The 13,658-nt window shown below is 40.0% G+C and overlaps 1 protein-coding gene across 1 annotated transcript in view; it reads right to left on the bottom strand.

Moving 5' to 3' along the window:
- LOC144684633 (melatonin receptor type 1A-like) overlaps positions 1-11,198 on the bottom strand; it is a 104,117-nt gene extending 92,919 nt beyond the window's left edge. Inside the window, exon 1 of the mRNA XM_078548692.1 lies at positions 10,776-11,198. Within this exon, the coding sequence (XP_078404818.1) occupies positions 10,776-10,959 (184 nt within the window). The 5' untranslated portion in view covers positions 10,960-11,198. The remainder of the gene's footprint in view (positions 1-10,775) is intronic.
- Between the last annotated feature and the right edge of the window lie 2,460 nt (positions 11,199-13,658).

The following is a 13,658-nucleotide window of genomic DNA, read 5'->3' as shown; positions in this document are numbered from 1 at the left end:
CTAGTTGCAGAAACAGGAGTTTGCCTGTTGTACTGGTACCAAAACCAGATGGAACACAAAATCTGTGTGTGGACTATCAAAAGGTGAATGCGGTGACAAAAGCAGATTTATATCCCATACCACGGTTGGAGGATTGCATTGAGAAAGCGGGACAGTCGAAATTTATCACAAAAATTGGCTTGCTAAAAGGATATTGGAAGGTACCATTGTCAGGAAGAGCAACGGAGATATCAGCTTTTGTAATGCCAAGTGGACTATATCAGTTTAAAGTCATGCCATTTGGTATGAAGAATGCACCTGTGACATTTCAAAGACTGACAAACAAAGTAATTGCAGTTCTAAGCAATTGTGCGGTTTATATTGATGAACTAATTGTTTTCAGTCAGACATGGAGGAGCATTTGAAGCATCTGGGAGAATTATTTACTCGACTAAAAGAAGATAATTTGGTGATGAACTTGGATAAAAATTAATTTGCAAAAGCGCAGGTTACGTATCTAGGTCATACCATTGGACATGGTAAGGTGGCTCTGAGAGATGCGAAAGTCAAGGCTATCGTGGATTTCCCAGTGCCTACAACAAAACGAGAAGTTTTGAGATTTCTGGGCATGAGTGAGCTTTACCAGAAATTTGCACCAAATTTTAGCTAAGTGGTTGCTCCACTGAGAACTATTCAAAAAAAACAAGGGGCAGAATTTTCTGCCTGACGGGCGGGTGAGCCCGACCCAATCTCCGGTGGGCGGGGAGCCAATCTCCGCCAGCGAAGCAGGCCGCACCGCCATTTTATGTGGGCGGGCAAATTAAGGCCTGTCCAGCGTGACGTCCGGCGGGAAGCGCTATGCGCTTCCTGTGCGGGCGGGGGGGGGTGGGATTCCCTAAAAGCGAGAGTGCGCTCTTTCGCGCATGCACACGAAATAGCGCACATCTCCCTGAGGCTCACTGCTGCCTCATGGAGATCGCTTCCATTTTGAAAAATATTAAAAATAGAAAAATAAAATTCCCTAACATGTCCCCCTCATGTGTCACATGAGATGGGACATGTTCATAATTTACAGAAAAACTTTATTAAAATGTTTAAAACCCTACATGAAACCTCACCCCGCCAGTGGATGAGGTTTCATGTTTTATCTTTTTGCGGTTGGGGCTCCTGGCCTGCCCGCCAACCTTAAGGTTAGACGGGCAGGTCCTTTAATTGTTTAAATGATCCTATCAATGGCCTCAAGTGGCCATTGACAGGTTGGCGGGCCTGCAGCTGATTTTGCTGCGCCCCTGCTTTCCTGAAAATTTAAATGGTGGAGGGATGACGTCGGAAGTTCCACCCGACGTCATCCTGCGTCATTTTACGTGTCAGCGAGCGGTCCCAGTCCCCTGCTTGCTGACAGCAAAATGCTGCCCAAAAAGTTTCAATAGACACTGGAGTGTCAGAAGTCATTCGATAGTTTGAAAACTGCATTAACTGCGACACCAGTGTTGGCAGTATCCAATTATGCCAAGCAATTCAAGTTGGCCATTGACGTGAACGATATAGGCATTGTTACAAGAAGATAACACTAGAATTGAGAAACCGATAGGGTATTTTTCATGGAAGCTGAATGTACAAGAGAGAAGATATTCAATGACTGAAAAAGAAATTTTGAGTTTGGTGTTAGCATTGCATCATTTTGAAATTTCCGTTGCAAACAATTCATCAGAAGCAATCGTTTATACGGACCATAATCCTTTGAATCTTTTGGACAAATTTCAAGGCAAAAGTGCAAGGTTTTTCAGATGGAGTCTATTATTACAACCATTTAATCTACGTATTATACATATTGCTGGAAGAGAAAATCTGTTCGCAGATGCATTATCAAGAGTTCAAACTTAAAGGAAATGCTTAAAGGAAATTGGGACATTTGAAAAAAACTGGACACTGAACTGGAGTGACTTCTGTTCATACCAAGGACTTGTGTGTATGTATATGTACATATATATGTGTATATATATATATATATATATATGTATAGTTATGTTAATACATCTGGTAATGTAATAGTGCAATAAGTATAGGAGATCATGTGAGATGGGTTATTAAAATGAAGCTGTCTTTTAGAATTATAACAGTTCATTTTATGATAAGGATGGGGATGTCATGAAGCTATTAATGTATATATTTTGGAAAATATTTTTCTTTTAAAACAGAGGTTTAGTCTGTGGGTGTGTCTTAATTGGATTAAAGCCAGCTAGATGGGTGCTTTGATATGTACTAGTTTTGATATGTAAGAGAGATAGCGTGCATTTGCATTTTTTTGAATAGACCATTCAAGAAGTGGGGTGAAAACTTGATGCCTATCTAGCAGATACCAAGCAATATGTTTATATTATGAATAAAATTGATACTATGAAAGGGGTTTCATTGTTAAAAGGTGACGTTCAAAGAGGTTGGTGAGACAATGTGAATTTGAATTCAATCAGTGGTGGTAGGTATAACATCAGCGGTTTTCGAGTGTGCAGAGCAGAGGCAATGTAAGATCAAAAGGCAGCTGTAAGCCTCCAACTGGATCCACAGGAACCAAATGAAAAGAACCTCATTTTGAATTTGTAAGGTGAAAATGCTTTGCCTGGTGTTTGGTTAAGTCTATGGGTTGCTGTTGTCTTAATGGAGATTAGTTTGGGAATTCGTTAAAAGTTATGATAGTAGTAATCTGTAGCCATGTATATTTTTAACCTGTGTAAATTAATAAAATATTTCATTTAATTTAACATAAAACCTCGAGAACTGTTGGTCTGATCCCTGAATTTAGAGTTGCATCTCAAACATAACACTTAAAATTATAGGTTATGACAGTTATTTGAAGTGTCCCTCTAGGATTTTTAAATAACTCTGCTTTACCAACTGCATTGGTCATAATGCAAGTGTGAAGCATAATTTCTTCAGAATTTGACTATGGTTAGAAATTTTGAAAAAATACTTTTTATTTTACTTTTTCCTTCTCTTATCTCTCTTTCACTCTCTTAATCCTGTCTCTCTTTCTCTCTTTTTACTTTGCATTCTAGATGAGATTTCACATTGAATTAAATATTCTAACCTTTGTCCCCTGGCTTAGCCCTTGCAGGCTAAAAATTAGATAGCTCCATATTTTGCATGCAGGGGTGATGACCCGTAATCTGCTCACTCCCGTTCAGGTCGAGGTAGGCACCACGCGATTTTGGTATACCTGCCTCACCTGAATAATGGTAGCACTGGGTGTGCGGCTCCCACGCTGCTCTGCTCTCTGAACTGCTGCCTGGAACCTCCGCGCTCTGCATAAGGGACCAGGCAGTGCTGTTAGTAAATCACATGGTCTCTTAGCAAATCGCAAGATCCAGCCAGCCTGCCCTTCTTAAAGGCAGATTCCATGTTATAGGAAACTGAGCTGCTGACATGAAGGGTGCTGGGCAATTAACTGCAACGATTGCAGGAAGCAGCATACAAGGGAGTGAGCTCCCAGGTTTAGCAACACCACCCTGGAAACTCTGCCAACCAAAATAGAGTCCACGAGGGAGTTTATGTTTTCCTGGTTGGCAGGAAGCCCTCACAAACCAACCTGCAGCATGAGTGGGAGCGCATTGTCGGAGAGATTATTGCACGGATTCTGATGCCAAGGACATGGCAGCAGTGCAAAAGCGAGTAAAATGACCTCACACAGGTGGTCAATGTGAGTGAATCCATCCTCACATTACATCTCCTACCCACTGCATCACCAATGTCTCACTCTGCTCAATATACCACATCTTCATCCCATACCTAGCAACTCAGACACTCAGAACTCACATCTAACATTCACATACTGCACCTTACCCACACGCATCTACCAATGCTAGCAGCAACACACCCACTTTTTTGCAAATTTAAAGGTCTCCAGCTATTCAGCTATGATAGGCACATCAACCAATCATAGTGCAACACAATCACTGCCATTCTCTCTTGCAAGAGAATGCCACACACATCAGGGAGCCCCAGAAAGCCGGAGGGTGGCCTGCAAGACTCCACTGCTAAGCCTCCTCAAGGAGGTGGGGCTCTGGATCATCAGCCTGTGGTTCTGATGCAGCAGAGATTGTCCAGGGTGATGGTAAGTGACTGTCTTATACCCCTTCTCAACTCACTCCTCACCATGAGATAAACCATCAAGTGGAACCCACTGATGGCATGACTATGAACTTTCTCACAAACACTTCCTTACCTCAGTTCTCTCCTTCTGCTTGCATGCTTTCAAATACCCTAGACCTACCACCTGGACCGCCTTAGTAGAGCCAGGAGGATGAGCAGCAGCAATCCTTCCACAATGATAAGGAGGCAACATCATTTGATTTTACAATCCCAGCCATCAGCTCAGTTACCAGCACTCTGTGAACTTTACAGACTAGTATACAGTTGAGTTCAGCACATGGTGAATCACTGGGCACAAGTAGGTTGCAGACAGTCTAGGGGAAAAGGATGGCTCATGTTCCAGCTCCCTGGAGGGTGAGGTCACAGACAATTCTCCCGCAGGGAACTTAGATAAAAATTTTGACGGAGTGGTGTACAGGAGATCACTGGTGACAGCGAATATCAAGATGAATTGGACATTGGCAGGCTTGCCACATTGTTACTGTCAAGGAGCATGGAGAAGTCTGGCTTCACCACAATACAGGGCATCATGCGGAGCTTGGAGTCCATCCTTTCTAGCATGGATGTGGTGGCCATCTACATGACAGCACCAGCGGCCCAGCCATGATACAGTGTATGGTGGCTGCTGCCTCAGCTTCCATTACAGCACAGGCAGAATCCTCCCAAGGTCTCAGCGTTTCAGTGGAATTTCAGACCTCAGGAAGATAAGGTCATAATGTTGATGCTTGGTGCCATACAGTCATCATAGCTGTAGATTTCAGCGCTCAAAGGGGCATGCAGACTCTCATAGCAGTTCGACAATCTGTCCTGCAGCAGGCTACTAGAAAGGTTGAGGTGTCACCATGGGGAAGTGCCACTGACTCCCTGGACTGCAAATTTAAGTCCTTTCTTGAGTTGACTGCATTTGTCCTTCCACCGCTGCTACTTTGCAAGTGCCCTTGCAGTGCCTCTCAGCTGAATGCTGCCGAGGTGGTGCAGTCCAAAGCTTGATCCTCAAGACCCAGGGCTGCTTGAGGGTGTCATCTCAGGCCATCTGCAGGCTCCCCCAGTAAATGCCAGCAGCCTTCCACCAGCTATGTGCAGTCATTGGGGTAGCACCTCATTGGGGTATGAGGAAAGGGACAGGCACTAAAAGAATGCACAAGGATAAGTAGTTCATTGTTGTTTGTATAATTACAAATGTTGCAGTCTAAAGATGTTTTGCAAAGGTTTTTGTTGGCGGCTTTTATTGTTGAATGTTAGCCAAGGGAAGTTGTGATGGTGAGTGTGAAATTAATGTGATGGTGGTGATTGATGGGGAAGTTATTGAAGTGGAAGTTGTTAATTTGTTAATGTACAGCCTGTCCACCACAACCAGGGTGTCTCCTCCCTGTCTGCTCTTGTGCCTCCCACTCCCTCCCGCCTCACAGGCCTTCCCCTCTCTGCCTCCTCTTTTCTATTTCCTGGTCATGCTGCAGATGAGGAGGCATTGCAACAACTATCCCCATACCTGGATCAAGTGGTGCTCTCTCTTCCTTGGCTGTGTTCAGAAACTGATTTAAAAGAAAACACATCCAAGAATCCAGCACAGTGCTGCCACCAACTCTGTCTTAGCAAAAAATTACTCAAAAGCACCTCACCTGCAACTTGGCCTTTTAATTAGCACAAGTTCAGGCCCCAGCTTGCAGCAGAATGCCTGACCTTCAGTGAGTGATAGGTGGATTATAATCATCTTTGTGACAGAATATCACTGCAGGAGTTCCTCAGGGTAGTGTCCTAGGCCAAACCATCTTCAGATACTTAATCAATGACCTTCCTTCTATCGTAAGGCCTGAAGTGGTGATGCACTTGGATTATTGCACAGTGTTCAACATCATTCGCGACTGTCCTATTACTGGAGCAATCCATGTCCATATGCAACAAGAACTGGACAACATTCAGGCTTGGGCTGCTAAGCAGAAAGTAACATTAGTGCTTCACAAATGCCAGGCAATGACCATCTCCAGCAACAGAGAATCTAAACATCTCGCTTTAATGTTCAATGGCATTATTACTGAATCCCCACTATCAACATTCTGGGGTTACCATTGACCAGAAACTGAATTGGATTAGCAATAAAAATGCTGTGTGGATACTGTACTATATACAGATGGTACATAATAAAAGAAAAAACAAGTATTTCTATAGCACCTTTCATGACCTTAATACCTCCTAAAATGCTTTATATCCAAAGTAGTACTTTTTAAGGTGTAGTCATTGTTGTAATGTAGAAATTATGGCCATCAAAGTTGCACACAGATTTTTAAAAATACTGTTTGAGTGATAAATATTGGCAGGATACCAAAGAAAACTCAGCTGCTCTTCTTCAAAATGGTGATATGGATCTTTTGCGCCTGAGAGGTCAGACAGAGTTTGGTTTAACACCTTATCCTTAACACCTCTGACAGTTCAGAAGAGTAATTGATGTAAAATATACTGTATACGACACTGAAAGTAATGATAATTTGTTTCTTCAGTTTAACTAGAGTGGAAACAAATACGAGCTAAAAATTATTTTTAGTACAATATGTCAAAAAGAGCGGAAAGGAAAAATATGACCTGTCACATTTACACCAGATGTTATTTAACAAGCTAGAAAATAAGCGTACTGATGCAGTCAAGATAAACTTGCTTTTGCAAGATGCAGAATCATAACTATTAATACTCTGGTTACAAATGCACTATAAATGTATGTAATCAAAACTAAATTACACTTGTTTTCATTAATAGGACTCTATAATTGTAATTGGAAAATACAATATATGTTAAAAGTGTACTAAATAAATTGATTTGCACTGAAAAGATGTTTCCTGGAATAAGGTTGACTGCCTCCCTAAAGAATGCCTGCAATTCATGCAAAATGATCATGAGCCTGATCATAGCACATTTTATACTCTCTATGCTGGCTGTCCATATTAACCTCTTTGTTCATTCATGAACTTTTCCTAAGACAACACTGTGCTTTGTAAATAAGATCTGTTACATTACAACTATGCACCACCTTCTTAGAGATTTTTGTTCTTAGTGGTTTTTGTTACACATCAATACGAATATGCTGTGAAGTTAGGTTCAGAGTGCTCTTGTGGTCTATTGGATCTCCAGGGCACTTTCTTAATGTGTTAATGAGTATCCTAAATTTATGAAGAGGAAAATAACTCTGCCATCTGTGATCTCCTTACATTAAAACACAGCCACCTGAAAAGCAGAGCTCTTTGCCTATTTATAAGCATTCATGGCTTTCTCTTGGAGATGAAATCTGCTGTATGTCCGTGATCTTGCCAGAAGAGCTTTATGCTCCACAGCTATTCACAGCAGCTGTGTGGTATAATTGCAATGTTAATGAACTAACGCCAATTAACCAGCAATAGCTTCACTTTACACCTAAACTCACAAAGCAAAATTGGTAGAAAATTTAGGAGGAAATATTATAATTTTAATGGCACACAGAGCAATGCTACAATTCACATTTGCAATAACAAATGAATGAGCTCCTGCTGCATTTGATCTCACGGCATTTAATCTGTCTTCTCAGTGTTGCCTTGAATACCTTGAGTATACAAATAAGTTTTACGGTCAAAAAGGTTCATATTTATTTTTAAAATGTTGTAATTCAATTACTTGGAAAGGATAGTTTAATAAGGGGCTCTTCTGTGGAAGGACTTGTTACAGGCACTTTACACTTGCTTGTTTAAAATATATCTACTCCTTTGATTGTCAAGAGAAACAAATATTTTATTGAAATTTAAGCTCTAATGTCAAAAGCTGAAATTCTGAATAAATAATTTCCTCTCTCATGAGACAGGAAATTTAAACCAGTCCTAAAGACAAATTAAAATAGCTGCACAATCAGAATCATTTTCATCATTTCACATTAATGTGAGACATATATTTCTGCAAATCTTAAATAATCAGTAAATACTATTAAGATGAAAGGTAACCTGAAGACAAATTATAAATACTTAGTCTTCCAGATTAGAATGTTTGTGACAAGATTATAAATTATAACATAAAGATTTTAGAAAATGCAGCAGTACCAAGTACCAACTAAACCCTTCTGTTATGTCCTAGCAGGACATTTAATTTTTGCGGCTTCACTGTGATGCCTGCCCATGTTCTATATATAACACATAGTCCTTTCCTTTGTCATCACAGAATCACAGAATGGTTAGAACACAGAAGAATGCCATTCGGCTCATCATATCTACGCTGGCCCTCCAAAGGTGCAGTTCACCTAGTGTCACTCCCCGGCCTTCTCCCTATGACCCCGTATATTCTTTCTTTCTGGATAACAATCCAATTCCCCCTTGAACGCCTCAGTTGAATTTGCCTTCACCACACTCTCAGGCAGTGCATTCCAGATCCCAACCACTCATTGTGTGAAAAAGTTTTTCCTCGTGCTTATATTTCTTCTGATTTTTCTTTCTGTTGCTCCTCTGTTGTTACATTACTTTCAACATGCTTGGAAAGTTTGCACTTTGAGCTTATCTTTTACTGAAAGCTGGCAAACTGCTGGACTGAGTGCCAGGAATAAGATTTAAAAAGCAGATGGTATGAAAATAGAGAGGAAGTGGTATCTATCATACTTTAAATGCATCACAGATGTCGAAACATTGCTCATTCTGCTTTCTCACAACTGCTTTGCTGCACTTTTCTTCTCCTGAAAACATCAATGAAAAAAGGATGATGCTCCTTACATTGTTATTTGCAATATTTCACTGTCAATCAGGTTTGTGTGCTGTAACTTTAATATAATGGAATTCTGTTACTTTGCAAAATACTGCTGTTTCTATTGATATCTGTCAATGAATTAGGAAAGTTTATCACAAATGTCATCACCACCAAATGGATACCACAATATGACTGACAGGTCAATGAAATTAGCACATGGCAATTCTGGGGAGGGTTGATTAATTCTCTATCATCATACTTTGTCATCTCAATAATCCTCTCACTTATTCCACCAATATCTTTCTATCTACTTAGCGAGAAGGACCACAACAATAGTGTTTTAACTAAGTGAATATCTATCTAAACATCCCAAAGAAGGTCATAGAATTATCATGATCAGCTCTGAATTCATCTATGGCAGCTCCAAAGAGAATTTTTGTCCTTTTTTGCTATCTCTCATGTTTTATAGAACAATGTTCTGGGAGCTCAAAGAAAATCACTCCAACACATTCAATAAAATTTGAAATGCAATGGGAAAAGGTGGATAATCCTGAAATATTATATGTGCAAACATACTGATATATTATATATAGTACATGTTAACATATAGTGAGGAAACTTAATACCAACTGGAACAAAATTCAACATAGGACAGAATGGAAAGGGCAATATAGTATTTATAGGGTACTGTCATCTAACATTTGCCAGGGGGACTATTGTTTGAAAGCTGTATTATTTTACAATGAATTCTCCACAAACTTCAGCAGAGATCAGCATCACCACAGGTAAGAATTTTTTACCAAAGAAATATTTATTGTTGTGTTGAAAGAGTAAAAATAGCACCAAGTCAAAATTCATTTATTTATGCATTAAGGTTGAATATCACCTCAATTTTGATCACTCGCTCCTACAGTTGGGTGGGTAATCCCACTGTTCCAACTGAATTCAACAGGCACATTCCTGCAGGCGCTGAACAAAACATGTACACTACAAGTGGACCGCGGGTTCTCAGGCACTCCCTCTGCAGTGTAAATACTGTCTTAATGAAATGTTGTGCGGCTTAACACGATTTAACACAGTGAGAGGATACGTCCCGCCAAACGAATTATTTCATAAGGGAATGTATCCTGTTTCACCATCGTAGTGAGGTACTGGTGTCAGGTCAGAAGAGGCCAGTTGTTATAATGATCTCTTCACAAGAGACTGTAAGATCAATGTCACAATTCCAACACACTGAAGGAAGAGTCACCGTGAAGGCAAAAAGCCGACAAAACGGCTACAATTTTTCACTCTGATTGTGAAACAATTCCTTTTCCCACTACCACACTCTTCCCCACTTACCCCCAGCTCACCCACCATCACCAGCACTATTTCTTGCAGCAACTCACACTCGGTGTGAAATTTAGAATAAAGTAGATAAGGGAAATGTCCACTTTAAAAATGGAAAACATCCGGAGTGCACTGCCTGAAAGAATGGTAGCATACGATTAAATGGTCACTTCAAAAGGGAATTACATAAATACAGAAAGGGGGAAAATTGCAGGACATTGGGGAAAGAACGGGAAAGTGGGAGTTATTGGAGAGTTCATTCAAAGAGCCGATACAGGCGCAATGGGCCGAGTGGCTTCCTTCTGTGATTCTATCAGCAACAACCTGTCCGAGCTGATCCACAGTTACCCAGATGACCTGTCAATCAGGGCGATGCTGTCGATCTTTATCTGTTCTCTGCTCAGATTTCCGGGAATGGTCTGTGTTTGACAGGGTGCTCTCTGAATGTAAATACATCCCATCCACCGAGAACCTGGCAAACACGTTACTCAACTAAACAATAAAATAATAATTAGCGGCATCGTTCTGATTAAACACAATACATTAAAAAAAACCACGGAAGCTAACACTTGAAATGGGAAATATGTTAGAATTGAAGACATGACCTATCACACAAAAAAATGTGCTGGACTCACCGGCGTTCCTCAATTTCTTGTTCCGATAAACTGACAAGATGACAAGTAGATTCCCCAAGATATCGATCACAATGGTAAATATGAGCAGTCCCGCCAGGGTGTTTGCTATCCAAGGTGGGCGATCGAGAATGAACCGCTCAGGTACCGGACTAGAACTGTTTACACAGCTTATATTCGTATTCATTTTGGCTGGCTTTAACTTGGTAGCAGCAAATGTGAATTCTAAGGGAAATAACCAACCATTCGATCCAAAGCCAGTCCGGCTAAATTTTAAAATTGGTCACCAGTGATGAAATTGACTAATGTAATCTACATCTGGATCCATAATGGTTAAAGTTTTATTTTTTTTTTAAATAATACAGCGATCTAACTTTTCTGGACCTGCTAATCTATCGGAAGCGGGACTTTTATATCACTCGGTCTCCCCATCACATTACTAGTTTGTGGCAATTCAGCGTTAGCTGCCCCTCTTTCATCATTTGACGGGGGTTTGCACTGAGCAATGTAAGAACACCGCCCCTGTGTGGTGAAGACACGGAGCTTTGCACGCTGCCTGATTCAAAGGTAGCGGCGTTTTGCTGTCTGTCGCCTTTTCAGCTCATTCGACTGTTTATTCATTCATTCATCCATGTACATATTTGCACGCATCCATACATGTGCAGTTAGTCCATTGCTGCTCGTTCAATCATGCCTATTAGTTTCCGTCTATTTAAATAACTAATTCGATTATTCATTCAGATGTAATTTTTTCTTGACCAAATTCAGTTTTAGGGTTTACAGATCTTTTGTGAAGATACCAACTCTACCTGGGGGTCGCTGAATCATAAAGTAAATACAAAAAAATGCTTGTTTTCCATTTGGGGGATGCAGGTGAGGGGCAGAAACAGACTGTTTTCTGAAAACAAAGACTTTTCTGGCTTGAAACTGGATGCCTGCTTTAAATTTACAACTTTTCTGAGCACAGAATTGGTCTCAGGATATCTCCCCCACACAGCCACACCAACTCCTCTCTCGCTTTAATATATATAGTTTCCCTTTCATCCTACACTCCATAAAGCCCTAAGCACCTCTTTGAAATCAACTTTTCCAAAATATAAAAATCATGTCTTGCTTTTGCCTCCACTTTCAGGTCAAACAAAATTTAATAATCTTCCCTTGTATACTTATGAAACCTTTGTAAATTGTAAAAGTCCATTAAACTCTCTTTGAAATTTAGCAGCTGAACAGTCAAGTTCTTACCTATCACCTCATGTAAATTTTAAAGCCTGACTTACTTACTTGTAATTCCAACTTCACTTTAGCCTCTCGTTACAAATGCATGCGTCTAGCTCCTTTACCTTTCATCTCAGTTCCAGAGGCAGGCTGTCTTTACTAATCTTCCCCCAGTTGAATTACCCAAGGACACACACACAGCCTTTTTTACAGAATATCACCATATTCCCAAAAATATTAAAAATTAACATCCATCTTCACACCTCCCGCAATGGAAAAAGGAAATGTCATATTTTAAAAAGGCACTTTCATTTTCTCAGTCCATTTCTTATTAATTATTACAAAAAAATGATTACACTATCATGCATCAACTATGAACATATATACAATTCTTTTGTTAGAATTTCATTCCAGTCCATTCTCAATTCCCCAACATCCAAGCCCTTTTGAATTTAAGCTCCTAACAATGCATCTTCAATTAAATTGTCTTGTCCAGCCAAATGTATAATTTTAAAATTGAACAGTTGCAATAACAAGCTCTTCCAAAATAGTCTTGCGTTTTTATCTCAAAACTTTTCCAGAAACTTCAAAGGATTGTGGTCCATATATACAACTGACCCTGAAGAGTTGTTTGCAACATACACTTCAAAATTCTGCAAAGCTGAAACCAACCTTAAAGTCTCTTTTTCTACAGTTGAATATGATGTACATTCAACTTCCGTGAGAAATATCCTACTGGTTTCTCAAGTCCCAGTTTATCTTCGTGTAGTAACACAGCACCAACGTCCACATCACTGGCATGAACAGCCATTTTAAACTGTTTTGTATTATCATGTGCTGTGAGAACAGGTGTAGTTGTTAGTACAGCTTTCAAGCTGTCAAATGCAGGCTGACACTCCTGTGTCCATTGGGATCTCCTGTTCTTTTTCACTGCTACACTGCTAAAATTTGACAAGAATTTCTGATAAAATCCACTCATGTCCACAAATGTCAAAACTTCCCATTTTGTTGTAGGCACTGAGAATTCCACAACAGCTTTTACTTTTGCATCTCATGGGGCCACTTGGCCTTGTCTGTGTGTGGCCTAAATATGTCACTTTTGCTTTCGCAAATTCACTTTTAGCAAATTTACAACCAAATTGGTTTCCTGTAGTGGATCAAATAGTTCCTTTAAACGTCGTAGATGTTTCTCCCAGGTTTGACTGAATATCAATAAGTCATCAATATAGACAGCACAATTGCTTAGCCCTTCAATTACTTTGTTTGTTAGTCTTCAAAATGTTGCTGCTGCATTCATCAGACGAAAGGGCATTACTTTGCATTGATATAAACCATCCGGTGTCACAAAAGCTGATATTGCTTTCACCCTTTCCGATAAGGGTACTTGCCAATATCCTCGGATTAAATCAATTTTTGTGATAAATACTGACCATCCCACTTTTTCAATACAATCCCCCAATCGTGGAATAGGGTATGAATCCACCTTTGTTACTGCATTTACTTTTCGGTAATCTATACATAGTCTTTGTGATCCATCTGGTTTTGGCACCATTACAATGGGTTAACTCCAATTATTTTGACTGGGCTCTATGATGTCATTTTCAAGCATAAATTCAATTTCTTTCTGCACTTGAGCCACTTTTACTGAATTAAATCTATATGGGTGTTGCC

The sequence above is a fragment of the Cetorhinus maximus genome, chromosome 1 (assembly GCF_964194155.1).
Source record: "Cetorhinus maximus chromosome 1, sCetMax3.hap1.1, whole genome shotgun sequence".
NCBI classification, from domain to species: Eukaryota; Metazoa; Chordata; class Chondrichthyes; order Lamniformes; family Cetorhinidae; genus Cetorhinus; species Cetorhinus maximus.
Note: the sequence above shows the minus strand (reverse complement) of the source record. Positions and strands in the feature narration are given on the sequence as shown.